The sequence below is a fragment of the Macrotis lagotis genome, chromosome 2 (assembly GCF_037893015.1).
Source record: "Macrotis lagotis isolate mMagLag1 chromosome 2, bilby.v1.9.chrom.fasta, whole genome shotgun sequence".
Classification (NCBI taxonomy): Eukaryota; Metazoa; Chordata; class Mammalia; order Peramelemorphia; family Peramelidae; genus Macrotis; species Macrotis lagotis.
In genome coordinates, this window is record NC_133659.1 from 291,012,268 (window position 1) to 291,040,067 (window position 27,800).

A 27,800-nucleotide genomic window follows, 5' to 3' on the forward strand; every position below is an offset into this window, starting at 1 on the left:
GTCTCTACCCTCAGGGAATTTGTTATTCTGATTATACCACACTGGGTGAAAGGACTGTAATCTAAAAAAAGACGCATTTCTAATCTGCTTCCTTTTTTAGTTAAATTATGCCAATTTTCATTTCTTCTGATAATGAATGAAGACTAAATTTTATACCTTTATTTAGCTGAATAACCTTTGGAAGAAGAATTCTTTGATATAAATTTGCTTTCTGCTTTTTTCTGCACATCACCAATGTAAGATCTTGACTGGAAGCAGACATTTCTTACGACTAGATGTAAATCACAGATCTTTTCATTTCAAATTAATTGGAAATATCTGTTAGTCAAAGGAATCATGCCTTGGGCTCTCCCAGGAATTCAGAATTATAAATCTTTTTTTTTCAATGTAGATATTTTAAGATTTAGGAATCCAAGACAGGGAAACCATTTGGGTCCATATAAAGTAAGTCTTAGTTGAGGGATGCTACCACCAAAGTTTTTGAGTTGCATCAACTATCAGCTATCAAGATTATACAAAATCTTTTAGAAGCAGTTGATTTTTTTTCTTCTATCTGAATAAAAATGTTAGTGTTCTTTTTTAATAGTATTTCAAGGTAAAATAGAGCCTGTCTTAGGAACATTTGTCTCTTTTCCAGTAAATAATAACATATATTAAAAAATTGACAGATTTTTTTCAGACTTTGTGAATTGGTAAAATAATGGTAGAAAGTGTATGTAGCAGATCTCTATACCAAAATAAAGAGGGAGGGAAGTAGGAAACAAGCTTTTATTATGTCCAGGTATTTGTGCTAAGCATTTTATTATCTCAATGGAAATACTATTTTGACAGCTATTAGCATTGAGTAGATAGCTTGTTTATTACCCTTGTTTAAGGTAGTTGTTTTAACATTTTAGTGTTTGAATATTTCAGATTAGAATAGTTCTCTCATAATTAAAAAATGATTATTTAGAAGAAGTTGAACTCTTAGCTTTATTGAGCTAGAAACTTCATGTGACTAAACAGTAATCTCAGCATATGGGACCCCAGTATATGACTTGGTCTTATGAAATTTTGCAAAAAATATTATCCTCTGAGTAATTCAACCCTATGAATTTAAATAATTTTTACTTTTGTTTTGCTCTTTTAAATTTTCAGTTAGGAGCTTTTCACCCATGTACTACCTTTTTAAGAAATAAAGATAATTTTATAATCTTTAGATTATAAAAAAAATTACTGTTCTTGATATGGTTTCTTGGGATGAAATAAGAAACCATTTTTGGAAAAGTTTCCAAAATATCTTAAGTTCCTGACTTAGAAAGTCACTAAAGTAGAATTTTCCCTTGGTTTGAGAATGAAATTAAAATTTAAGTTAAAGTTCAAGTGATCCACTTGCTTAATCTCAATGTTTATTAGGCCAAATCTATCAAAAGAATATTTTCTACTACTAGTATTATATAACCTCCATGTCGATTTTTTTCCTACTGCTACATGGAGTGATTAACCATGTATATGGAACTTAGATCCCTGGTTTCAATATAACTATCAAAATAATTAAATTGTTTATTCATACCTCCAGCTGAATATAAAGAATACACTAAAATAGTCAGATAATTAGAAGATTAGTTGAAAGATTTCTTAAAGCTCCCTCAATTTTTTTATCTAGGCAATCCTTAGGTGTCACATGGCCCTCTAGTGGAAGGGATGCTCAGCTGGACCCCGAGGCAACTGCAGGATATTCTCTGGGAGTTGTTCCCCCAAAGGGATTGCTTTTACACAGGTAATCTTTATAGTTTGGATTAATTAGCTGGTGTTAAATTTAGTATCTGGATTTTTTTTAATAGGTAAGGTATTTCAGATTAAGGCCTGTATTTGTAGAACACTGAACTAGATTAGCCTGTTCCCTGTTGTGTTGTGACACCTTTTAAAAAAAAAAATTAAAAAGCTTTTTTTTCCTTATATTTTGGGGAGCCTTTAAAAAAATTAGGCTCCATGCTTCACAAGGATTAAATGGTCCATGAAAGTTAGTAAAATACCCTTAGAGTTGGATATAATTTTAACATTTTTCCCTTTGTTTTGGAAGACAGTCTCATCAGTTTTCTTGCCCCTTCTTTTTTTTAAGGAATAAGAATCTGTGGAAAAGGATTTAAAAATTTTTTCTTCTTGTATTTGAACAAAATCATTCAAATCCTTAAGAATTTTATAAAAAGAAATACTGTGATAGGAAAGATGAAAAGGGATATACAATTAAAACTGGAATGATGACTTGCTTCTCATTTCCTTTGCACTTTATCACTGTAGAGTACTTCTTTATGTGTCAGGGCAAAATCAGAATTATAGACTTTTCTAGAGGGACAAAGGGATTTGTTCTAGGTCATGAATGTCAACCTAGCTATGAAATGATGAGTTGAGGACTGACTAATACTGTTTTTTCTCTGTTCTTTTTCTTCAGTTTCTTCTTAGAGTGCTTGATATCACTAATAAAAGTGAGAAAGGTTTAGTATGACTGAACATTGTTTTACAGTAATTGTTCCTTCTCATGACCTCCAAGAATGTGACATAAATAGGGAATAAACATAGATTAAAATACCTATGATCCAGCAAGTATTAATATACCTACTTTTTGATTTGCACACAAATTTAGAATGTGATCAAGGATGGAATTTTGTAGATTAATTATTGAGTTTTGAGTACATTTTCCCTCATTGTTAGGAAAGAATGGATAATAATTAACTTATTAATAAAATAATTTAAGATCTAACCAAAACGATTTTTATATCTTATGTCAAAATAAGAACTAAATTGATATTGGAACATAAAACTTTGTTTTCTCAACTTGTGGATAGGATAAGAAGTAATACATTGTACTTTTTATTTTTAATTTAAAGTTCTATTTCTGTCATCCATCAGGGAGAGTCACCACTTGATTTGGCAAAACAAAGAAAAAATGTTTGGATGATCAATCATTTACAAGAAGCAAGACAGGCAAAAGGGTATGACAATCCGTCTTTCCTCAAAAAGCTAAAGGCTGATAAGGTAAAATTCATTGTCGTGTATAGTTTTTTAAAAAGGTATTTTTCATATAAGATTCATTATCCTGCATTTCCATTTTTTTTTAAATCCTAATATTATAATGAAATTAGGATGCCTAGAAAAGCTTCACAGGGCAGATTTTTTTTGTTGACTGACCAGCATAATGATCAAAGGTCATCAATTTTCTGAAATTCAGTAAGCGATTATTAAAAGTTGATTCAGTTGACCAGGGGATTCTTCTACTACCTACAGATGTTGCTTCTATGGTAAACTACCTGAAATTGTAATTCTCTTCAGTCCATGCCTTTTTCTTGTCTTCCCTTAGCTCCCTTTTCTTCAGCCCTGAGAACAGGATTGTGTCAATTAATGGATGTTAGAACCTGAAGCAGCATTGTAATTGCCATTTAGATAAAGGTTGAGTCTTCAGAAGTCCTCATGGTGTCTACTACGGGCCCAGCATTTGGCTATAACCACTTTAAAATTATTCTTTGTAAATCAGGTGCTATTATTACTCCTATTTTACAGATGGAAAAACTGAGGCAAATAGAGGTTGTGTGACTTGTCCACAGTCACATAACTAGTGTCTGAGATAGGATTTAAACTTGTATCTTCCTAACTCTAGCCTTTCCTGACTATTCACTGTACCATCCAGCTGCCCCTTCACAAGAGATGTTCCATTTTGTAGAACTAGTTGGATTCTATGTTTTTAAGGACCTTTAAAATTCTAATCATAATAATAACCCACACTTACATGGAAATTTAGTGCTTGTAAACAACTTTACTCACAAAAATTCCTCTTTGCAGAAAAGTAAAATAGTACAATTATACAATTACTCTTATTCTCTTGCTGATAAATAAACATTTGGAAGTTAATTAACTTTCCTATCCTCAAATGCCTTTTAAATATCTCAGTGAAATTTAAATTTGGTCTCCTTACTCCAAAGTCCAGTGCATTGGACCAAGCTGCCTCTCAGTGATTCTAAAAAAATCAGAATCATATTTGTCAGTATTTGTTATATGCCAAACACTCTTCTAGGTTCACAAGGAGATATAGAGAAGAATCACTCATGTGCATTCCAGGATCTTATGTTCTGATTGAAGAGAAACAAAGTAAGCACATGAAAAATATGTTCTCTAATTCACAAGGGATCTGTGAGACCATCAATGTGAGCACTCTCTTCTTTGAGAGTTCCTATGTAGTGAATGATCTTTGAGTTGTTTGGTGACTGAAATGTCTCCTCCTACAGTCAGCATGATGCACTTCTCCTTCCCAGGGTAGTAGAATTAGTTTATCGCCAAGCCTTTGCAGGTTGGTAGGATCTGTCAGTGCTTGCACTCAGATTATAGAGCCTTTACGAAAGCAGAATCATTAATGTATATATTGAAGCAGCAGGGAAAAATAAATAATGATAAACATTCCACATAGTTCAAGAGAGTAGTAGAATAGTTATCACAAGGCAGGAAATTTATGATTAATTTCCAAATATATTTTTCAGACAGCAATTGACTTAGAAAGCCTAAAGGAGGAAGCTACCATTTTAATGTGCAGTGGGGGTCCAACAGGGAAGGCATAATGGAGGAGGTCCAAAATTCATCCCATTTATGAAGGATGGTGGACCTCATTTGAATATACGAAAGAGGGAATGGAGGGCTTTTCATGAGTGTAGTAGAACAAATAACTTAGAGGTACAAGGCTACAAAGTATATTCCTCAGTAATGCTTTGTATTTCTAGAATTTCAGAACTTCCTGGCCAGAAATTAGTCTTTCAACAAATCTTAGAATATCAGCCTGGAAAGAATTATGTGTCCAATTAAATTGGAAGACCTTTGGTTTTTTGGTTTTCTTTTTAAAATATGTGGCACTTAATTTTAATGACTTAAATAGCAAGTCAATTTGTTCCAAAATAAAAACAGCTTTTTTTTTTAAAAAATAAGTTAAAAAAACATTAAATCTAGGTTAGCAGTTTTTGAATGGCTACTTGAATACTCTGAATTACCTCAAAGTACAGTTATCACCTAATTAAATTTGATTTGGAATCAACTGTAATTCTTTTCTCTTGTTCCTCTTTCAATCAGTTGCTGATCCTATTAAATTTTTTCTTTTTGGTTTTTTGCAAGGCAATGGGGTTAAATGATTTGCCCAAGGCCACACAGCTAGGAGTGTATTAAGTATCTGAGGCCAGATTTGAACTCAGGTCCTCCTGACTCTAGGACCAGTGCTCTATCCACTGTTCTGTGCCACCTAGCCGCCCCAGTCCTATTAATTCTTTAAAAAATATCTGTCTTGTCATCCTTCCTCTGTAAAATGGAGATTTTCCTCCTTCTATAGCTATGGTTTAGCTCCTGTTACCTTTCATCTGTGCTGTATTAGAGCCTCTCAGGTACTTTCTGTACTACCAACTTCTCCTTCATTCATTGCTTCCAATATTGTATTGCTAAATGAATTTCTAACGATGTGACTCCTTTAGACACATTTTTAACTTGCCCATGTTTTCCTTAAGATGTGGTGCCCAGAATTGACATAATAATTGTAGATGTATTCTGAGCAGCACAGAAAAATGAAAAGGCATTTATTAGGTGTCTGCCATATACCAGGCCTTGAGCTTAGTACTGTGGATATAAAAATGAAGTCATCTTTGCCTTCATGGAGGATTTCACTTTTTTTAAAAACGTCTCTCTATACATCTATATCTATATCTGTATCTGAATCTCTATCTATCTATCTATCTATCTATCTATCTATTTTTTTTTCTGGAGCCAGATAGCACTTGACAGTTATTAACCAAGCTGTTGGCTAAAATTTGCCCTCTTTTTTATAGGAATTAATGCCAAGTTGGGGCTCTAGTGTACTTCTGCAGTTGATTCTCATTAACCTAACTATACAGCTTACCTTTTTGTCCTGGTAAATATAATTTTGCACACGCTAGCCCTTCATTCCACCCTGCCAAGATAAATTTGAATCTTGATTTCTGTTACGTTAGCTATTCCTTTTGATTTTAGGCTCTCCACAAATCTGATAAGCATGGCTTTTTGTTTTCTTTCAAGATTGGTAAAAGTATTAAACATGACAGAGCTCTGTATCATTCTATTTAGAGAAACACCTTTTGGTTGTCACTAGTCTTTTTATCATCACTATTTGATAAAGTTGCTCTAGACTATGTGGTTTCTTCATCTATCCATTCATGATGGAATGCCTCAGATTTCTTGCTGAAATGTAGTTGTCCTATATCTATTGCATTTTTCATTTGTTCTAATCAAACGGCTCAAGTAAAAAAAATGAAGTTAGTTTGGAATGGTTTCTCCTTAGTGAACTTTTGTCACCAATATTCCCACAATCTCTTTCAAGTGCTCACAATCTGTTGAAATATTCTGTACTGAAATTTTGCTTGGGATCTACAGTAGGAGTACTGATCTTTAGTTTCTGAAATTTACCCTTTGCCCCCTTAGAAAACTAAAAAAACTTTTGCATAACTCCAGCTTCTTGAGACTTTTTTAAACATTTCTTTGTACTGACAGTGCTTCTGTAAATAACATTATTATTTCTTTGGACACTGAAATTTTACTATGGAGATGAGAAAATTGAAATGACTAGGTGTCATTTTTATTCATCTTAGGCTTCATTGCTTTCCATGTTTTATTTGGACTACTCTTTTTCTTTACAAAGGATATTATTCTTGCTGGAGAAGACAGAAACAATTGAAAATGAGTAACTGACTTCTCTGTATTTTTTTAATTACCATTACATTATTTTTCCTGGGTTAAAAACTCTTTGTGTAGTCTTTCCTCTGTTGATTTGTTCTGTATTTTTTTTTTTAATTTCTTAAAAATTTTTTGGTTTTTGCATGGCAATGAAATTAAGTGACTTGCCTAAGGTCAAGCAGCTAGGTAATTATTAAGTTTCTGAGGCCAGATTTGAACTCGGGTCCCTTTGACTCCAGGGCTGGTGTTCTGTCCACTGCACCATCTAGCTGCTCCTTTGTTCTGTACTTTAGCCCAGATACTGTTCTGAAGTCATGACATCCTATTTTTATTCTCACTTTGAATCATAAAATATTGTATAGTGATGTTATGTTTATTGCCAAGTTGTCTATAATTCCCTTTACACCACTCCTACCCTCAAATAAAGTAATATTTTCACCATATTTTTTCATAATGCCTCTTTCCCTCAACAGCGTGCACTGTGCATTGAATAAATTGGACAGTTTTGGGGTTGTTGTTCATAGGTGTGGGGAAAATAAGAAAATGATGAGACATCAATTAAACTTTTAAACTATAAACAGGGCAGTTTTAATTGCCATTCTAGGGTAACATTTAGTAAATAATAATACTGCTCTGTGGAAGTCTCTTTGTGCTTTTATTTCTTTTAAATTATATAATTTATTATCATTGTCATTTAAAAATGAAAATCATTGTACAATTAAATTTGAAACTACATTATAAATTAAAAATGTTTCATCAGATCATGAATTTATTATTTTAGCAGTAATTGTAACTGTTCGTGGGTATGTAATAAAATAGTATAAGCAAAGCCATATATATAGAAAAATACAATACAGTTTAGATTATTTTAAGTCACCTAACTTGGATGAAATATAGATAAAATATGAGATAAAACTAAAAAGTTGGGGCCAGTTTATTTTTATTTTTTTATTTGTTTTAGATTTTTGCAAGGCAAATGGGGTTAAGTGGTTTGCCCAAGGCCACATAGCTGGGTAATTAATAAGTGTCTGAGACTGGATTTGAACTCAGGTCCTCCTGACTCCAGGGCCAGTGCTCTATCCACTGTACCACCTAGCCGCCCCGGGACCAGTTTATTTAGTGCTTTGAATGTCTCTTTTAACACTTCTTATAATCTTCCCTATCTTCTTATAGTAGAAATTTCCCTCAGTTCACTGAGCCTTCCTTCTCTTTCCCTGTTCTCTCAATAAGCTCACTCTTGCTCTTCACTTCAACTACTCTCTCTGTGCATATAATGCCCAAATCTAGTTCCAACTCTGACCTCTCTTCTTAGTACCAGACTTGCATCTCTAAGAGCCTACTGGATGTTTTTCATCTGGATGGCCTATTTTTCCATCAGACTCAACATGTCCCAAATCAAACTTAATATCTTTCACTTCTGAAACCAGATTTTCCTTCTGGCTTCATTTTTTCAGTTACTATGACCTCCCAGACTTATATATTAGAAAATTTTGTGTTATTTTTGATGCTCCTTGCTCCTTTGCCATTTGCATCCAATCTATTACCAAGTCCTTTTGATACTACTTGTGCATCATCTGTCCCATTTGTCCACTGTTTTCTCTTCTCATTGCTATTATATTAGCATGGTACTTACCACCTTGTGTAAAAATTTAAGTTAACTCTAGTTTTCTGTATTTCTTGGTCTATTTTGGATGGCAAAAGTCTTGCCCTTTCCAATCCAGGTTTTATACCACTGCCAAACAATCTTGTGCCTAAGTTTGGTCATGTCATTCTTCTACTCAAAATCTACAAGTGACTCCTTATGATCTACCAAGTAATTGTGTTGGGATTCTTTTATCTAACATTCAGAGCCCTCCAAAACCACCGTTTTTCCATCTTTATCTACCACTCCCCTCCAACTAAAGTGGACTACTATCTTTTCCTCTGAAAAGTTTGTGCCTTCTTCACTGCCATGCTTTTGTTCATCCAGTTTTCTGTGTTTCCTCCCCTACCTTTTAAATTACTAGCCAACCTCAAATTCTGCATTTTCAGTTGAACTCTTGTTCATGCTTTCTTTTCCATTTTTGTCTGTAGTGACCTTCCCCCATGCCTCACATAAGTATTTTAATTTTTCACCCATTAAAACACTTGTGTAAAATTACGTAGTATATTTATCTGTGTATATTATCCCCTCAAAGAAATTGAGCTCCATGGGAGGGGTCATATCTTTATTTAAGATCTCATTTCTAAATAGAGCAACACCTAAGACACTGCTATCCACAAAGTAGGTGACTGACACATGATCTGGAGGTACCAGAGACATAACACATTTTGATTTTTAGCAAAGTTTTATAAATAAGATAGTAAAATATGGTTCAAATAAATGATTATTAGCTTTCTAGGTCAGTGAACCAGAGTGTTGAGCTAATAATTGTTATCATACTGGTCTTACTGTTTTCTCTAATAATCTTTCAGTGAATAAGTCTAATAATAAATAAAATACAAAATTAGAACATTTTTTAATGAAATGAAAACTTATAGGAGAAAATTGTCCTAATAAGATATGATGTGAAAGGGATCTTGGAGGTTTGAGTGATGGTAAACCCATTATGGGCCAGTTCCAGCTGGAGAGGAGGTTAATGTAGGCTTTGGAGACTCCATCAGAAAAAGAATTAAAGATCCTTGTTTAAACCTAGAGGGGAGAAAAGGGAGAGGTGATTACAGTCTTCCAATATTTCAAAGATTGTTTTCCATTTGGAAGAAAGTTCGACTTGTTTTGTGTTTCTCTAGAAGGCAGCATGATCAGAAGGATGCTTGCCAGGTGAGGGGGGCACCTGGAGCCCTCCAGCAGCACAAGAGGCTGCTTCCTGAGGTCATTAGATCCTTGTCTCTGAGATAAGGCAGTGTTCCATGCTGGAACTAGATGGCCTCCAAGCTCAGTTTAGATTGTGACTGTTTTAATGTCCAAATGTTTTATTTAAAAATTAAAAGTATAACTTACATAGTTTGTAGTTCAGCCCCGTCTGAACTATAGCTTATGGGCAGCTGCTCTGAAATCCTGTGCTCTTCTGAGAGCAGGCATTGTGTAATGGAGAGGGGCTGGAATGGAGGCCAGAAGAGTGCTTCAGATTCTGTGGGACTGGCTAAATAGTTTATCTCCTCTGGCCTCACTTTCCTCATCTGTAAAGTGAGAGGCTTGGACTTGACAGCCTCTCAGGTCCTTCAAGTTCCCAGTTTATGATCCTCTGATCCTGGAAGCAGAAATGAACCTTGGCACAATGCTGGTATTCCAGACTGTTTCAGAACTCATCATCTCTTTGAGATACAAATTTTGCTTTTCTTTTTGTCAGGCATTTCAGCAGTATATGTACATAAAAATGCAAAAATTGATAACATCTATTTGTTTTTATACAGGAATTTCGGCAGAAGGTAATGCTAGGAACTCCTTTCCTAGTTATATGGCTGGTTGGGTTTATAGCAGACCTAGATATTGATTCTTGGCTCATTAAAGGGCTAATGTATGGTGGTGTTTGGGCTATGGTCCAGTTTCTTTCAAAGTAAGTGTTGTTTTTAACTATATAATATAGTTACAAATGAAGGGATATAAATTTTCTCAGAAAAAAAGTTAATTTTTTTAAAAAGTGTCATTCTACTATTTAGAAAAAATTAAAAGAATAATTTTAAAAATTGACAAAACAGTTATATTTTCTGTAGTATTTTATTGATCATCTTATTTATTAGTTTTTTTGCAAGGCAATGGGGTTAAGTGGCTTGCCCAAGGCCACACAACTAGGTAATAATATTAAGTGTCTTGAGGCTGGATTTGAATTCAGGTACACCTGGCTCCAGGGCCGGTGCTCTATCCACTGCGCTACCTAGCTGCCCCCTTTCTGTAGTATTTTAAACAAGTGTTTTAATACATGGATATTTTAATCCTTCTGTGATTAGTGATCTCAACAGTGTGCATGCTTTCTATAGCCTTACAAGGATTAACAAACAAGTTGTTGGTCAGTGAGTGATAAGACCACACTCATATTTAATGTCAAAATGTGTGTATTTTGTTATCTGTTTTATATAATTTAGATATTTTATTCTTCATAAATAAATGTTATGCCCCTTTAGAACTTTTTTGAACTTTTCTTAAGGGTTGTTTTTTGTAAGGCAAACGGTGTTAAGTAGCTTGCCCAAGGCCACACAGCTAGGTAATTAAGAAGTGTCTGAGGTCAAATTTGAACTCAGGTACTCCTGACTCCAGGGCTGGTGCTGTATCCACTATGCCATCTAGCCGCCGCCCCCCCCCTTTAGAACTTTTAAGTGCCTCTTTGGTACCATGTTCTCCAGTCACAATTTAGTGGAGGGTGGGGAGGTAGAGAGATAAACATAGATAATAGTGAAAGCAATCAAGTCTTTTTTACCTATTATCCTATTGCCTTATCTGCTTTCCCCTTTCTTCTGCCATATTTAACCAAGGGGACCCAAATGAACTCTCAGAGATCTATTTACCCATTAGCCTTTTACTTCTATTGCTTTAGCAGTTCTGCCTTGTGTTCTTCCTTCTTCTAGGAAAATGTCCCTTCCTTTGGTGCTCTGCTAGAATTTAAGAAGGAAGACAGATAATAAAGCAATTCAGATGCTGGTTAATAGCTTTTGACTTCATTAACCCTCAAGAATATTTGGAGTTTAGTGAGCAAGTTTCATAATTTGAATTGTAATAAAAGTATCAACTCAAAATGGACTGTTATGGAAACATTTATAGTGGTTGAGAGAGAGAGACTATGACAGGAATCATCTCTGCTTAGCCCCTGTGATGACTGATTAGATGATTCACAATAGTAACAACCACTATGACAACAGCAGCTACATCATTGCTTGAAGGGATGCAGAGCCCTTTACAAATATTGCCTCATTTAAACCTTACTATGGCCTAAAGAATTTGAGGAATAAGGAAACTTAAGTTTATTATCAAATTTAATTCTATAATGATTTTCATTTTAAAATGGTTTGCCTGGGGTCATGCAGCTAGCAGGGGTTTTGAAATATGATTTGTAGTCAAGTTTTCTTGATTCCACATCAGATCTCATGCTGGTTTCATTTGTGCCATCTAAATTAAAACCTCACCTTTGAATACACCTAAAGTTTTTGTGGTCTTTTGTACAAATTAGTCTTTCACCTCTTTCATACAAGAAGTCCTTATTATTTCACTTAAAGAACAATATGCTCATTTCAGCTAGAAAAAAATTTGAATACTGTTGTGAAAAATTAGTGTTTGGATGTTTTAAAGAGTCTTTTTTAAGAAAAGATGGGGATTGCCATAACACAGTGGACAGAATATTTCATTTGAAGTCAGAGAACTGGAATTCATTACCTGGCTCTTCCACTTAGTTCTGTCTGACTTTTGGGCAAATCACTTAACCTACCTTGGCCTCAGTTTCTAAAGCAATAAAATAAATGGATTGAATATGGGTGCTCTCTAAGACTTTATCTAGCTTGAAATCTGTGATTCAATTTTATTTGTGCACCAATGCATAGTATATGTTTATTAAAATGTCACATTAATTCGACTGTTTTAGATATAGTTAGTAAATACTTATATGACTAATTCATTCTGCTTGAAATGATCTACCTAAATCCTAATATTTATATAAAGAAAAACCTTTCATAGAGTAAAAATTGGAACTTGCTTTTGGATGTGTAGCAAAAAAATGTGTGTGTACAAATGTTCAGTGAATAATTAATGATATATTAATTTGCACACTAAAGTGAACTGTTTATACAAAATGATTACCGAGTCATATTTTGGTTTGACTTCTTGTAGAATAATGTGATTTTTTATTTGATGTACAGAATTAATTTTCTTACAATTAAAATCTATTAAACGTGTTTGGAATGGTTGTTTTCAAAGGTGTATAGGACCTTCTGATCAAGCAGAGTTGTTATTTTGAATATCATTTGTGCTTTTTAAAAAAGATTTGTGCTTTTTAAAATTGCTTTTGGTTTTCTATTATGATCACTATAATTTAGTAAATGGTCTTTGCGGGTTAGATTGGCTGAAAAAATTAATCATTTAAAAAGCCTTCCATAATTTGGAATTCAGGCTTACCTGCATGCACCAGGCACCAGTAACAGGCTTTAGAGAAAGAATCATTGTATACTATTATTTTAAAAATCCTAGTTGTTTGGATTCTGGTTAAATGGTTTACTGTATATCGAGTATGTCTAATTTTTATATTCAAAGATAAATAAATTATCTTTTAATATTTTTATTTATTATATTTAATCTTTAAAATAATGGGAAATCAAATTCAAACTAAATAAAAATTTGTGTCTTTCAGATCATTTTTTGATCATTCAATGCATAGTGCATTGCCTCTTGGAATATATTTGGCAACCAAATTCTGGATGTATGTGACGTGGTTCTTCTGGTTTTGGAATGATATCCTTTCTGTCAAAAAGTTGATAGCTTCAGTACTTTTCATTAGTTATTTAATGATAGAATTAAAATATAATAGAACAAAAAGAATTTATTAGGAAGAATTCTTAAGTAGGAAATATATCCATAAACAGTTGTTTTTAGCAACTTTTAAAATCTTAATGATTTTATTTCTTTTAAAGGTATTTTAAAAGTAAGTTTTTATTTTAATAAGGAGAACTTTTATTACCTTTCTCTTCTAGAAAATAGAAACTGATATATATATATATGTATATACACATACATATATATTTTTGGTTCAAACCTGTGTCAGAAACATGTGTTGACTTTGCTTACTCATGAATAACTTCTCTTATGAGAGCATTGCTGGGGAAGCAAGGAAAGAAATGACTTGATTTTTTTTTAGATTTTTTTTTTGCAAGGCAATGGGGTTAAGTGACTTGCCCAAGGCCACACTATTAAGTGTCTGAGGCGGGATTTGAACTCAGGTACTTCTGACTCCAGGGCCGGTGCTCTATCTACTGTGCCACCTAGCTGCCCCGTGACTTGATCTTGATCATAGAGCTGGAATGTGACAGAAGCCAGCCTATCTGGTGCCAACTCTGCATCTAATTGGACCCCCCCTTTTTTTTGCTCAAAAATTATTAAATTTTTATGTCATGGCCCAGAACTGCTTTATGAAAAGCATGATAACCATACTTTAATTATGTAGCATATGCTTAACCAGAAGGGGTATATGTAACAGTCAACAAGTATTCACTAAATACTTTGCTAGACTCTGTGCCAATTCCCGGGGGATCCAAAGATAAAGCAAAACAAAATCAGTTCTTTTCCCCAAGGAGTTTATATGCTAATGGGTGTGGGAGGGGAGGACAACAAATATTAATCAGTACTCACATGATAAATATCAGGAAGATGAAAGGTAGCCCTAGAGGGGGAGATCTCAGTAGCTAGGGAACAAGGAAAGACTTCTTGGAGATGATGGTACATGAATTGAGTCTTAAATTTAAAAAATAAATTCTTAAAGGAATCCAGGAATTATTATTAAGTTCTTAATACAATAATCAATGCATTCTTTATTTTTAATACCCCTTATTTTCATAAAAATGAAAAAGGGCAGAAAAAGATCTACAACTTGTTTCTTGTAATAGCCTTTATATACAAATGATGATGCTGATCTGTAATATTAAAGAGAGTTTAGTTCTAGTACAGTGATAATAGGAGAGCCAGTGGACCCCAGATATTTATGAAAACCCCCTATTGGCTTGTGACATCAAGTCTAGATTTGACATTTTCTTATGGACAGTCTTTCTTTAAACTATTTAAACCCAACATGTTAATAAGAGAAAAGCTTTCAAGCTGAATCTTTTTGATTAAGTACCACCATCCTTTCCTTGATAACATGCTGGCTTTCTCCAACCTCCAAAGAAAAGATGTGATCTTTTCCTTTTTAATGATTGGTAGTAACTGAATAGATTTATTCTAATTTGTGTAAATTTTTATATCTATTATTCTTGCAATATATTGAGAGATGCTATTGTCAGTATTCCAACACATTGAAATAAAAAACATCAGAGGAATTAGAGCAACCTAAAATTTTGACCTTTGTTATGTACTTCATCATCATTCATATTAAAGATTTTTAGCATCTAATTAGATTTTTTTAAAAAATCAGCAAGATAATTTAAATTCAGAATATGTTAAAACAAACAGATTTTAATAAATTTCTATTTCACAATAGAAAATTATGCAAAATTGATTCAATTTATCTGCTGATTCATTTGGAGACTGGGTCTTTCTTTATGATCTGGGCTAGAAGTGCTGCAGTCTCCCTTGGGCTCTATTCCACTGAACAGCTGATCAGCACAGAACTTTTGACATATTGTGTTTCTGACCTGGGTAGTCTGCTCCCTCCTCAGGTAGCCTGTTAGCCTTCTGCTCCTGGGGAGAGAGGAGGTTCTCACCTTGTTGGAGCTAGAATTTGTTCAACTCAAAACTCCTGAATTCAAGCCATCCACTGGGCTTTGCCTGCCCCAGGATCAGGGATTACAGGCATGTACCACCTCATCCAAATATAAAATGCATTTTTAATGGTCTAGAATTGTATTGATCACTATTACAAACATTATTTGTTATCAAGAACTTTGTGTGTGTGAAATAGTAACTTTGATATGATCTTTTGACAAAATTGCCCAGTCGTTTTATTTGGGTTTGGGGAACTAAACTCATTTTGTTTTTGAAGCATGAAACAAAGAATTGGAACAAGAACTTAAAATTCTTATATTTAGACAGCTTTATATGCTTACATTCAACAAAGTACAATCCCTCTTTTGCTTTTGTAGTGTAAGTAAAGTGATACCTGGTGAAATGCCTCCCTCTGACAATTTTCAGTACCTCATTCTGGTCCTGTATTATACTTGGACATAAAGTATGCCCCTCAAGGATTCATAAGTTTTAGAATGGTCTTACTGGAACATTTGGTAGGACTAAAACAGATATGCTTGTTTTCATTACTTCATCTACTTAAAATTTGCTTTTTTAAGTAGTGACCTGACCTCTGAAGAGACTTTAGTAGGCTTGAGGTATTTCATAGCAACGTAACATTCCATTGCCTAAATTGGACATTGAGTTTTACACTGACCGGGGAGAAAGTTCATATCTTCCTAACATAATTTTTTGTTGCCTGGTGCTTGAATTACTTCTCAACCCTAATTGGGCAAAAGGAAAAATACTGTTAAATCAGCAAATAATGAAAATGTCATTCTAGACAACAGTTTATCTTTTCTTAATTATGAAATCTTTTACTAGACTTTTGAATACCTAGGGGGTGTTCCAATTGCATATATTGCTGGGCCTGTGCTCTCAGACATTTACTAGCAGTGTGACCCTGGACAAGAAATTTCACTTCTGTTTGCCTCAGTTTCCTCCCTGGGTTTTTTATGATCAACTGAGACCATATTTGTAAAGTGCTGTCCACAGTGCCTGGGACAGAGTAGGCCCTATATATCTGTTGGCTTATTTTTAGTCATAGTAGTACTAGGTAAGTGTATATATTTGAATTTCCTTTTTTTTGAATTAAAAAAGAATAATACAAATTACAGAGAAGTTAGATAGCTGGAAGAACAAGGAGCAGGAAATTTCACTGATTTTGGCTGTAAAATAACCCAGAATTGTTCCTGATTTTTATGAATTAAAATAAACTTTTTCATGCTACTCAAGTCAGTCTTGATAAGTTAATATTTATTTCTGTGATTATTCATTATTTAAAATCACACCGTGTATTTATTTTGTAGGTTGGTATTGAGAAAAGTATTTTGTAAGCCTTAAAGCTTGGTATGAATGTCAATTATTGCTGTTTAATATTGGAATAAGAGAGTTGGTATGGCATTGTGAATATAGACAGCTGACCTTATTCTGCCTCTGACTCGTGATAGTTGTGTGATTCTAGGGAGTCTCCATGACCTCCAAGCGATGCTAAGACTATCAGTTGCTGGTCTTGAGGGAGTTCCCATAATTTTAAGTTCCCTTGCACTTAAGAATTTATCAGTCTGGACCACTCTGCCCCCAACTTTTAAAATATTTTTCTTGCCACTTTTTTGGGAAACCATTTATGGCAGTAAGTATAAATAACTTAAGACTTTTGCTAGTTTTAAAATACTTTTCCTTTTTAGTTACTGATTTCAATCCAGTAGCAGTATTTTTATTCATACCAATTTAATGATAAAGGGTTCTTAAATAAGATTTTTCTTTTTAAAAAAACTTTATTTCCTGCTTAATATCACTAAAAATATAGAAAACTTGTCTATATACAAAAAATTGCAAAAAATATGCAAAACTGAGAGCAGAAATCTTAAATAATACTTCTGCCCATGTAAAAAGTTAGAAATTGTTTGTATGAGTATTCTAGATGTTTTAGGTTTCAGTAATGTGTCTTTGCAGTATGATTTTGCTTCCATGTGAATATTCAACCACTTAAGATATAAATAAACCTTCACATTTTCATTCTTAAAAAAATTTTTAAGTGAATACTTTTAAAAAAATTTCTAATTTTAAAGTCTAATATATACTTTGGATGAAAAAATAAGATTTTGTAAATATTAGTGAAGATGAAAATAATATAATTTAAGCTGATGGGTATTTCTAGTTAAAAAAGAAAGCCAAATGCGCATCTTAGATGTGAGCATATAAGAAAAGAAGTTATTGTTTGGAAAGAATATCTGAGAGCTGCTAGAAGATGCCTTCTGTGCCTCCCTGTTGAACTTTCAGGTCATTTTATTTAGGAAATGCTTCAAGACTTGAATAAAATTTTGTTTATTTTAAAATAGTCATATTGTAGATCTTAGTCTTATTTTTAGAATTTAATAACAATAATAGTAATAATAATAACTAGCATTTATATGGTTCTTTTTTTCCCCCCAAATCATTGGGGTTAAGTGGCTTGTCCAAGGCCACACAGCTAGGTAATTATTAAGTATCTGAGGCTGGATTTGAACTCAGGTACTCCGAACTCCAGGGCCGGTGCTCTCTCCATTGCGCCACTTAGCTGCCCCTATATGGTTCTTTAAGGTTTATAAAGCACTTTACATTTTACCTTTACCCTCAGAGTTTATTATTTTTCAGATGAGGGAACTGAGGCAAATAGAGCTTATGTCTCTCAGTATGAAGATCTGAGGCAGAATTTGAACTTTAGATCTTTCTGACCCTAGGTCCAGCTCTCTATCCACCACTCACTGTATTGCCTGTTTTGAAGGCGAAAGACAGCCTTTGGAAGTTAAGAAACCAAGCTTACTGGCTTTACTTTGACATAAAGAATCAACTTGCTATTTCTGCTTACTTGAGAACTTGCAAAATATTTCAGTAAAGATTTAGTATAACCTTTGTAATATTATATTGTGATTTTTCAAGTTCCAGGGTTCCAGTGATTGTCACTCAACTGCTCTTTTTCTTTAACTTTCTAAATTTTTGAAAATTGAATCTTTTGAGGGGGGGGTAAAAAAAGGGAATCTTCAGTTATTGTTGTCTCTTTAGATTCCTTAACTTTAGGCACATCTCAACTTCTTATTCATTCACCTTCCATTCCTTGCCAATAGCATTGCACTTTTCTACAACTTTGGAAAATCTTGGAAATCAGACCCAGGAATTATTAAAGCTACAGAAGAGCAGAAGAAAAAGGTAACAATTTACTCTTTTAGTTAGGTATAGTGTGACTACCAAATTCCTATTGATGCTTCTAGCCAGCCTAAAAATTATAAGGGGCTGTCCCCCATCAAATATTGCAAATTAAACTGAGATAATTATGCTTTTTTTCTGGGTTTAAAAAAAATCTTTTGTTCATCAACTTCTAAATATACTCTTCCATTTTCAATTCCTCAAAGAATTCTCTACTATTACAAAGAATTAGAAAGAGAAAAATGTTTAGAAAAGTTAAATAAAGACTCACCAAAAGAAGGGGGGGGGTACATGTTCTCTCTTTTTTTTTTTTTTTTTTTTAGGATTTTGCAAGGCAAACGGTTTTAAGTGGCTTGCCCAAGGCCACACAGCTAGGTAATTATTAAGTGACTGAGACCAGATTTGAACCCAGGCACTCCTGACTCCAGGGCCGGTGCTTTATCCACTATGCCACCTAGCCGCCCCAGAGATTCTTGATTATTAGAATTACACAGTATTCTGTTTGGAATTGATTTTTTTTCTTTTTGTTTACATTATTAAGAATGTCTATCATTTCTCTGGTAATACTTTATTTTGTATGAGCTCATATAAATCTCATGATTCTTTGTATTCTTCATATTCATGATTTGTTAAAGAACAGTACTATTCTTTTACAATCATCACAATTTGCTTAGTCATTTTTCAATAAATGGCAATTGCCTGTTACTATATGCTTATTATAATGTTAATTTAAACAGAGTAATGAATCTGTGGGTTTATATGCTTTGGGTAAGCAGTAAATGTAATTAAAACTTTTAATGAGACCAGAAATAAAATCACTAATAATAAATCAGAATTAGGAATACATGATATGTTTAAACCTGTAATATATATACATTTATTTTAATGATAAGGTTAAAAAAAGATTTTAAAAACTTTTTCTGATTATTGTTTGGAATTTTTTCCTCCATCAATTGATTATATTTTTATCAAGATTTCTATCAACATAAGGATCTTCTTTAAAAAATAATAGAAATATAATTCATTATTAATAAAAATGACACTACTCATTAAAAGTCCACATTTAATCAGTCAGTATACATTTTTGAAGTAGTTATTTTGTGCCTTGACAAAGGATAAAAACCCAAAAGAAATAATCCTTGCCCTTACACAGCTTTTGCAACTGTAATTTGGGAAGACAATGTAGCAGTGGAAAGATTGTAATATATGTAGACATGATGACTTTGGACAAAATAGTTGGGAGTAGTGAGGAAAAGTTTCTTATAGCAAGTGGCCATCCCCCAGGGCAAGTCTGGAAATTTCAGGATCCTAAAGGGAGAAGCAAAGAAGGAATTGCAAATTCAGAGATAGCAGTACAAAAACTTGGAGGCAGGAGAATAGAGTATTGTGTGTGTGAGGAATAGGGAGAAAGGGCCATGGGATGCATGTGCTTAAATATTATACACTTAGAATGTGATAAGGATGTTTGTCCTTCATTCTTGAAGAAGACACTGACATCAGGGAGGTGGTGCCTCCTTGCACATGAATTGAATTTGAGTTGGGGGGCAGGGAGGCTGTGGGAAGTCTCCAGTCACTAGTCTCACTTTCTCCTCCAGAACCATCTGGGTCCAGTGGCCAGATAGGGATCAGAACTACTAGAGATGGCCCTGGATGGCCAAGGCAGTCATGATTCAGTGACTTGTCCAAAGTTAAACAGCTAGTAAGTGACAAGTGTCTGAGGCTGTATTTGAACTCCCATTCTCCTGACTCCAAGACCAGCAGTCTATCCACTGCATCACTTAGCTGCCTAACACTTAGAATGTGTAGTAAGCTTGGAAACTAGGTTGGAGTCAGACTTTAAAGGATTTTAAATGCTGAAGGCTTGATATGATAGTTGATCCGAGAGGTACTAAAGAGCCACTGGAATTGATTACGTAGAGAGGTGACATTAGAAAGATCCCTTTAGTGTGCGAAGGATGGAGGAGAGGCTAGGAGACCATTTCAGTACTATGGGAGAGAGCTTAACTAGAATGATGTCTGTCTGAGTGGAAATGAGAGAAGAGATTGATTGTATGAATGAATCCACAAATCAATGAATCAAGTATTTATTAAGCACAGTATAGAAAACACTGTGTAAGTGCTAGTGATAAAAATAGGAAAGTCAAACATTCCCCATTCTCAAGAACCTCACGTTCTAATGGGGGGGGTCCTCTCATAGGGAAGTGGCAAAGGCAGATGAAAAGGACACAGCGTCCTGAGGATGAAGTGTAGGCAAAGCTGATAATGACTCTAATTTAATATCATTTCCACTGATAAAATGATGATAGTTTACAATGGTGAATCATATGATAGTGCCAAGGACAGTTTCCAAGAGGAATGTAGTAAAATTACAAAATTTTTTAAGTTTTTTAAGTGGAGAGCAGTGGATTTTGGGCAAACAGTAATAAATTCCATTTAGAATGTGGTGAGTTTCAGATGTCAATGGGACAAATGTCTAGTAGGTGATTGGTGATGCAGCAATTGAAGGTGAGGAGAGAAGCTATATATGTGGATCTTACAGTCATCAACATCAAGGTGATAATTGAATCATATGGCCTAATGAAGTCACTGAGCATGGAATGTAGAGAAAGAAACATGAGGGATCCTTAGGATATACCCACATTTAGGGGCAAGGAATAATGATGACTAAGTAAAAGGAGCCTGGAAAGGAGGATTTGGACAACTAAAAAGAGATCCCAGAAAAAAATATAATTCAGTCAACATATACAAAAAGAAAATTTTAGAAATTTTTTTTATAACTTTTTATTTGGGCAGAAGTTAATGTTAAGGAAAAGAGATAGGGTTCTGATATAAAATACCCTTCCCTTTCTGCCTACTTTTTACCTCTACTCATTGCTCCAGACAGCCAGCCAGACAAATCAGCTTGCTAGGTGAGAGAACTCTGAATAAATATGATCATGGGAAAGGGGCTTTGGAGAATAGTGAAGGATGCTATTGACACGTACCCTGTTAAGGATTGAGGTGAAACTTCCAAACTCTTATTGAGCTGTTTATCTATCCCTATCAGAGAGCAATTGGTTTTCAGTAAATTCCAAACTAGAAATTAAAAGAAAGAGTGCGAGACAAGACATTCTTTTGAAAGCATTGGACAGATAGCCAGTCTTAAACTCACCAGACTGTACAGTCATAATTATTAAAGGATTATTTCAAGGGTATTCTGGCTTACTAAAATCCTATACCTTCTTACTGTATTTAGGAGTAGTTGTAGATTGCCTATGCCAATTGATTGGTGATTTCCTATTCTTCTTCAGTTTGTTAAAAAATAAAAAATAAAAAGATAAGAAAGAAAGAATAAAATCTTCATTAAAAAATCTATAGGATCAAACAACAAAATTCCAATAGTGATCAGATTCAGAAATGCTGGATCATTCTTTATTGTAAGTCTGTTACCTTCTGGCAGAAGATGAGTTACGTGCTTCATTTTCAGTTTTGTGCATCATGATTTGTAATTGAAAAATCAGTTTTAAGTCTTTCAGAAAATTTTTTCTTTGTAATGTCATTGTGTAAATCGTTTTCCTCATTTTGTTCACTTTATCCTGCATAATTTCATACAGCTCTACCCAGTTTCCTCTGAAGCTATCCATATTATCATTTTTTATTACACAATAGCATTCCATTACATTCACATACCATAATTTATTTATCCATTCCCCAACAGGTGGGTATCCCTTTTGTTTCCAGTTTTTAGCTGCTGTGAAGTGCTATAAGTTTTGTACATATAGATCCCTTTTTGTTCTTTGATAACTTTTTTCTTCACTTTGTTTTTTTTTGTTTTTGTTTTTGCAAGGCAATGGGGTTAAGTAACTTGCCCAAGAACACATAATCTTTGATATCTTTGTGGTGCAAAGCTATCAGTGGGTCAAAAGATAACCAGTTTTAGTGGCTTTTGGGACTTAGTTTTAGATTGCTGTCCAAACTGGCTGATCCAATTCACAGCTCTACCAATAGTGCATTAATGTGCTTGTTTTCCTACAGCTTCTCCTTTTTGGTCATCTTTGCCATTAAGACAGGTATGAGGTGAAACCTCAGAGTTGCTTTAATTTCATATGATTGTTTATCAATAGCTAGGCTTTTTCTTTGACAACTGCCTGTTCTTCTCTTTTGACTTTTTTATCAATTGGGGAATTGTTTTGATTCTTATTCTTGTAATGAAACTCTTATCAGAGAAACTTGTTGCAAATGTTTTCCCCAGTTACCTACTTCTTTCTTAATTTTAACTGCTTTATATTGTTTATGCAAAAACTTGTAAATTTTATTTAATCAATAGCTAGCTGTTTTATTTTCATATAATCCTTGTTAGTTCAATGAACTCTTCCTATATCCGGGGATCAGAAAGGTAATTCTGTACTTGCCCCTTTAATTTGCTCATGATGTCCCATTTTATATATCGATTTTGTGTATTCATTTGGAGTCTCCCTCCCTGCTTCCATCTCCTCCCTTCTCCCTCCTTTTTCCTTCTCTTCTCCCTCCTTTCCCTCTTAGTTCTCGTTCTCTCTCTCTCTCTCTCTCTCTCTCTCTCTCTCTCTCTCTCTTTCCTTCCCTCCACTATTATATTAAGTGCTAACTCCTCTACACAAAAGATTGATGGTCTTTTCTGAGTCTTAAATAGCTGCATGACTGAAGCATCCTCAGAGATAGTAGACAGCCTTTATTTCTATAGGAATTGCTTCCCAGATTGATAATTGTGCTTACTATTTAATAAAATATTACTTGTACAGAAGTTATCTTTAAAGTTAAAGTTATCCCTTTTGGATAGTGTTCCAATAACAAAAAGACCCTGTACCCTTTGCTCCAGAATACCACCCAAATAGATACTATTTGTTAAGTGCTTGCTAAGTCAGAGATATCTGAATGAAGATAAGTGGAGGAAAAAGAGGCATGGGGGCTGTCTCCCTCAAGATCATGATAGTGGAAATTCAGCTTAGCTGACCTTTTCTGGCACATAAATTCCAGAAAAGCCATGGCCTGGTGCATTTGATATATAGTGAGGGGATATTTTGTTACTACCACTTGTCACTATTACATCTTTTAGTAAATTCCTTAGCCAAAAGCTAGTTAATATTTGTTGCCTGATTTAGTTGTTACTTATCCATACTACTACCACTACTAGTAGTACTACTACCACTGCTATTACTACTGCTACTACTGCTACTACTACTACTACTACTACTACTACTACTACTACTACTGCCACCACCACTACTACAATAGAATGCACAGTAGTAGTATAATATCACTTAGAGGCCTTTTAATCAAGATCATGGACAGACCCTAGTTCCTTTTCTTTAGTATTTAACTATCATCCACATCAGCATTCCATTTTGTTATAACACAGTTGTGCTCTTCAAGGTTACAGAACCACATAGGGCCATTTGACTTAACAGTGGCTCTGGTCTATTATGCATTTTGAATGTATTCATGTGCTTTGAATGGATTTTGGGCCTTCCTCAAATTTGGCTTTTACTTTTTACTGCTGCTAGTTTAATCTTCTCTGGCAACCCATAATTCTCCTCTGCTTTCTAGTTTTCTGCTTTTAATATAATGTAAACTGGGAAATCAGATAAACTAAGCTTATTGCAGTTTACCTGAAATGGATGTTGAAAGAGGAGTTTAATGACTGTCCTTTGAATAAAGTTTATGAACTTTAGAGCACTGATTTTCTGACATCCATTTGATTCTTGGTTCTTAACTGCTTTTGGAAATTAAAACTTTCAGAAAAGAAACTTCAAGAAACAACTACATTCCACATCTAGAGTCCTCTCCCTCTTCACTGAAGTGGTGTTACATCATCTATTTTTCAGAGACACGATGAGCCAAGATTAGTCATTACAATTAATCCTAGTTGGTCTACTTTTCATCATTTTCATTTATGTTGTTGTTTTCATTATGTATAATGAACTCTCAATCCTACTTTCTTTCTATTTCAGTGCATAAAAATCTTCCCGTTTTTGTCTGAATTCTGCAGGGCACAAGTATACTCGACTAATTGTTGTTTGGGATATACACCTATTTGCTCAACTATTCCCCAATTGATAGTTCCCCTTTTATTTCTACTTTTTTGCTACCACAAAAAAGTGTATCATGAATATTTTAGTAAACATAGAGTCTTTCTTATTGTATTGGACGTTAGGTTGTATGCATGGTAGTGGGATCATTGGGGAAAAAAAGAGTATGAACAATTTAGTCCCTTTTGCTGCCACAATTCCAAATTGTTTTCCACAGTGGTTAGATAAAATGTCAGCTTCTCCAACAGCGTATCATCAGCATGACTGTCTTCCTGCAGCTTCTCTAACATTGAGTTTTTCTTTTATATTTGCCATTTTTTTTTTTTGAGTATAAAGTTGAGCCTCAGAGTTGTTAGTTTGCTTTTCTGTAATTTTCAGTGATTTGGAGCTTTATTTCATGCAGTTATTGATAGCTTTGCAATTCTTATTTTGAAAATTGTTCATATTCTTTTACCACTGATCTATTGATGAATGATTCTTAGTCTCATCAAAAATAGTAGAAGAATAGATTTTTATTCCACTTGATGGTTTCTCTCTATAGCTATTTCGATTTTTTTATGCATGAGCTTTTTCTCTGTCCCTAACTTGATTAAAATTATTCTTACTAGACATAATTATGAAAATTACTTCATTTTCAACTAAGTATTTTTATGTCCTTTTATATTTATAGCCATTTAGAGGTTTTTGTAGCACTTGATTTTAGAAACTGATCTAAAACTTAATTTCTGCCAAATTGATTTCCAGTTTTCTTAGCAATTTTATCCAATAGAAAGTCCTTCTAGTAATTGTATTCTCATTTTTAATAAATATTGGACTAACATTTTTAGTTATTTTTTAGTTTTAAATAGTTTGTCCCAGTCATCTAGTTTTATGTTTTCAACCAATAGCAATTTTGATTATGAAGTTTATAATAAAAGTTTTAAGAGACAGGGTTATTATATTGTTTGTAGAAGACTAACTTTGATGTCAGGAAGACCTGGATTCAGATTCTGCTTCTGACCAGTACAGCTGTGTGACTTTATTGTCTCAGTGCTTTAAATGTCTTTCCAAGACTCAACAGTGCAGATGAGTTTAAGATCTGCTTTGGTTAGGTGCACTAGGTGGCACAGTGGACAGAGCGCCGACCCTGGAGTCAGGAGGACCCAAATTCAAATGTGGCCTCAGACACTTAATAATTGCTTAGCTGCGTGACCTTGGCCAAGTCACTTAATCCCATTTCCTTAAATAAATATTTTTTTTTTAAAAAGATCTGCTTTGGTGGGAGTAATAAATGCATTCAGAGTTCTCTATGCCAGTAAAAGCACACGTGTAGACCAAAGTAAAGAATCTATCTCTAAATCTCTAATTACTGCATATGTGTGTGTGTATACATATATATATATATATATATATATTAATACAACTTCTTTTTCAAATTCATTTCATATTTGTAGTAACTTTTAATTAAAAAAAAGGAAACAGTTTCATCCAGGTGGCAGGCCCTCTAAGGAATGACCAAAGCTTGGCTAAAATTAGTCTTCCCTTCTCTGTAGAGGTAGAGAACTATAGATTTAGAAAATTATGTGGGTCAGACATGATCATTATATTGTTTGGTTTGGTGGAACTGCTTCTTTCTTAAATCTGGGAGAAAAAAGAAGGTTGTTTACAGAAATATTGATGTCAAAACAAGCAGTGATAAAAAGAACAAATTTTAAAAGAAAGATAGCTTAAGGAAATTTCACCTTCATTTTTTTCACTGAAGTTGCAAATATTTTCTGGTAGTTTCACTGTTTAAAAATTTCATCTTCTACTTCTTTAGATGTTTTTCAATTTTAAACATGCAGGTAATAGAGTGGGTAGAAGTCTAGGCCTGCTGGCAGAAAAACCAGAGTTTCTAGCTGGCCTCAGAACTGCCAGGCTGTATGTGGGACTCATTTTCCTCTGCTGTAAAATGGTGATAGTAACACCTTGTTGTAAATCAAATGAGATAGTATTGGTAAAATATTTAGCAGTGTCAGATAGATAAGTGCTTGCTAAATTCTTGTGCCCTTTGTCTTTTCTTCTTCTTTTAATTCAGCAGTGCACAACTTTGAGAAGATTTTCAACAGTGATTATTGCCTTCATAAAGATTGATTACATTAATTATTTAGTTATAAATAAAAATGTTAATAAAATTGGTTTATCAAAGTGCTGTCCATAGGAAATGCACTTTATTAAAATTTAGAATATCTCTAAAAAAGTTTATATTGTATATTGATTCAAGCCTAGACGAAGCTACAGTTAACAAAGAGAAGTGTTTTTATGGGACAAGTGGACTTTTAAATATGAACTACTCTCCACCAGTACTTCTAGGAAGCAATTTATTGTATTTGAAGGAAGAAAGATAAATGTTTCCTAAACTATGTATTTTATGTTAACTTTGGGCATCCAAGACATTGTGTACTTAGCTTATTCTTTGACCTATGCAAGAAAAGTTAAGGGTAAAGGAAAGGGAAGCTTGGGGATTAATTAAAACTACCCATTTATACTTTTTTTTAAAGCCTTTTCACTATTTCTGTCTTTCTGCAATCGATTATTATTTTTATTTCCTAATACATTGTCAGTTTTTGTATAAATGCCATGTATTTTTTAAACCTTTTAAAGGTAATCCGGGGTTAAGTGACTCGTCCAGGGTTACATAGCTAGTAGGTATCTGGTGCCTGATATGACCTCAACTCCTACTGACTCCAGGGCTAGTGCTCTAACCTCTGTGCCATCTAGCTGCCCTAGGCTATTTTATAGTCTTACTAATGTCAAGAAAAGCAGAATTCAAAGACCCTCCTCTGCTACCACAGTGGTACTGTAACTATAACTCATCTACAATGTATAGATTTAGAAAAACATTTAAGGATGGCACTGAGACACTAGGGGACTCTCATGGACACACTCTCATGGTCTGTTTTGATCAGAGGCAGAACTTGAAACCAGATTTTTCTGACACCAAAGCTAGTCTTCTACAAATAATGCAACCTTGCCTCTTAAAAACTGTTTTGAAATTGGTAATAATCAAAACTATGTTATTGGTCAGAAATATAAAAATAGATCGTAGGAGCAAACTAATATTCAGAAATAGCTTAAAAATATCAGTCCAATATTTGCAAAACTGAGGAACACAAATTACAAATTACCAGGGAAGATAAGATCTCTCTTGGACAAGATTGATGGGAAAATTGGAAAATTGTTTGGCAGAAATTAAGTTAGAGCAGTTTTAGATTCTCTTTAGACTTCTGGTATTGAGTTGCATTTTCTTTGTAAAATTACTGAGTAATTAACTTTTTCTACAAGGTCCAAGCAGTTCTGTACTCCTGGGCAATGGATTTCCAACATTTTGGATTTGTACTTCAATATTTCAACTGATTTTAATCATATTATCAATTTATTGTATTTAATTAGTTTTGCAACTTATACAACATGCTAGCATTACATAGATTAACTTCAGTCATTCCACT

General features: G+C 33.8%; 1 protein-coding gene across 1 annotated transcript in view; it reads left to right on the top strand.

Moving 5' to 3' along the window:
* Positions 1 to 27,800, top strand: part of ZDHHC17 (zDHHC palmitoyltransferase 17) — a 112,760-nt gene that overhangs the window by 68,067 nt on the left and 16,893 nt on the right. Inside the window, exons 8-11 of the mRNA XM_074226471.1 lie at positions 2,890 to 3,015; positions 10,105 to 10,247; positions 13,023 to 13,123; positions 18,168 to 18,292. Coding sequence (XP_074082572.1) covers positions 2,890 to 3,015; positions 10,105 to 10,247; positions 13,023 to 13,123; positions 18,168 to 18,292 — 495 coding nt within the window. The remainder of the gene's footprint in view (positions 1 to 2,889; positions 3,016 to 10,104; positions 10,248 to 13,022; positions 13,124 to 18,167; positions 18,293 to 27,800) is intronic.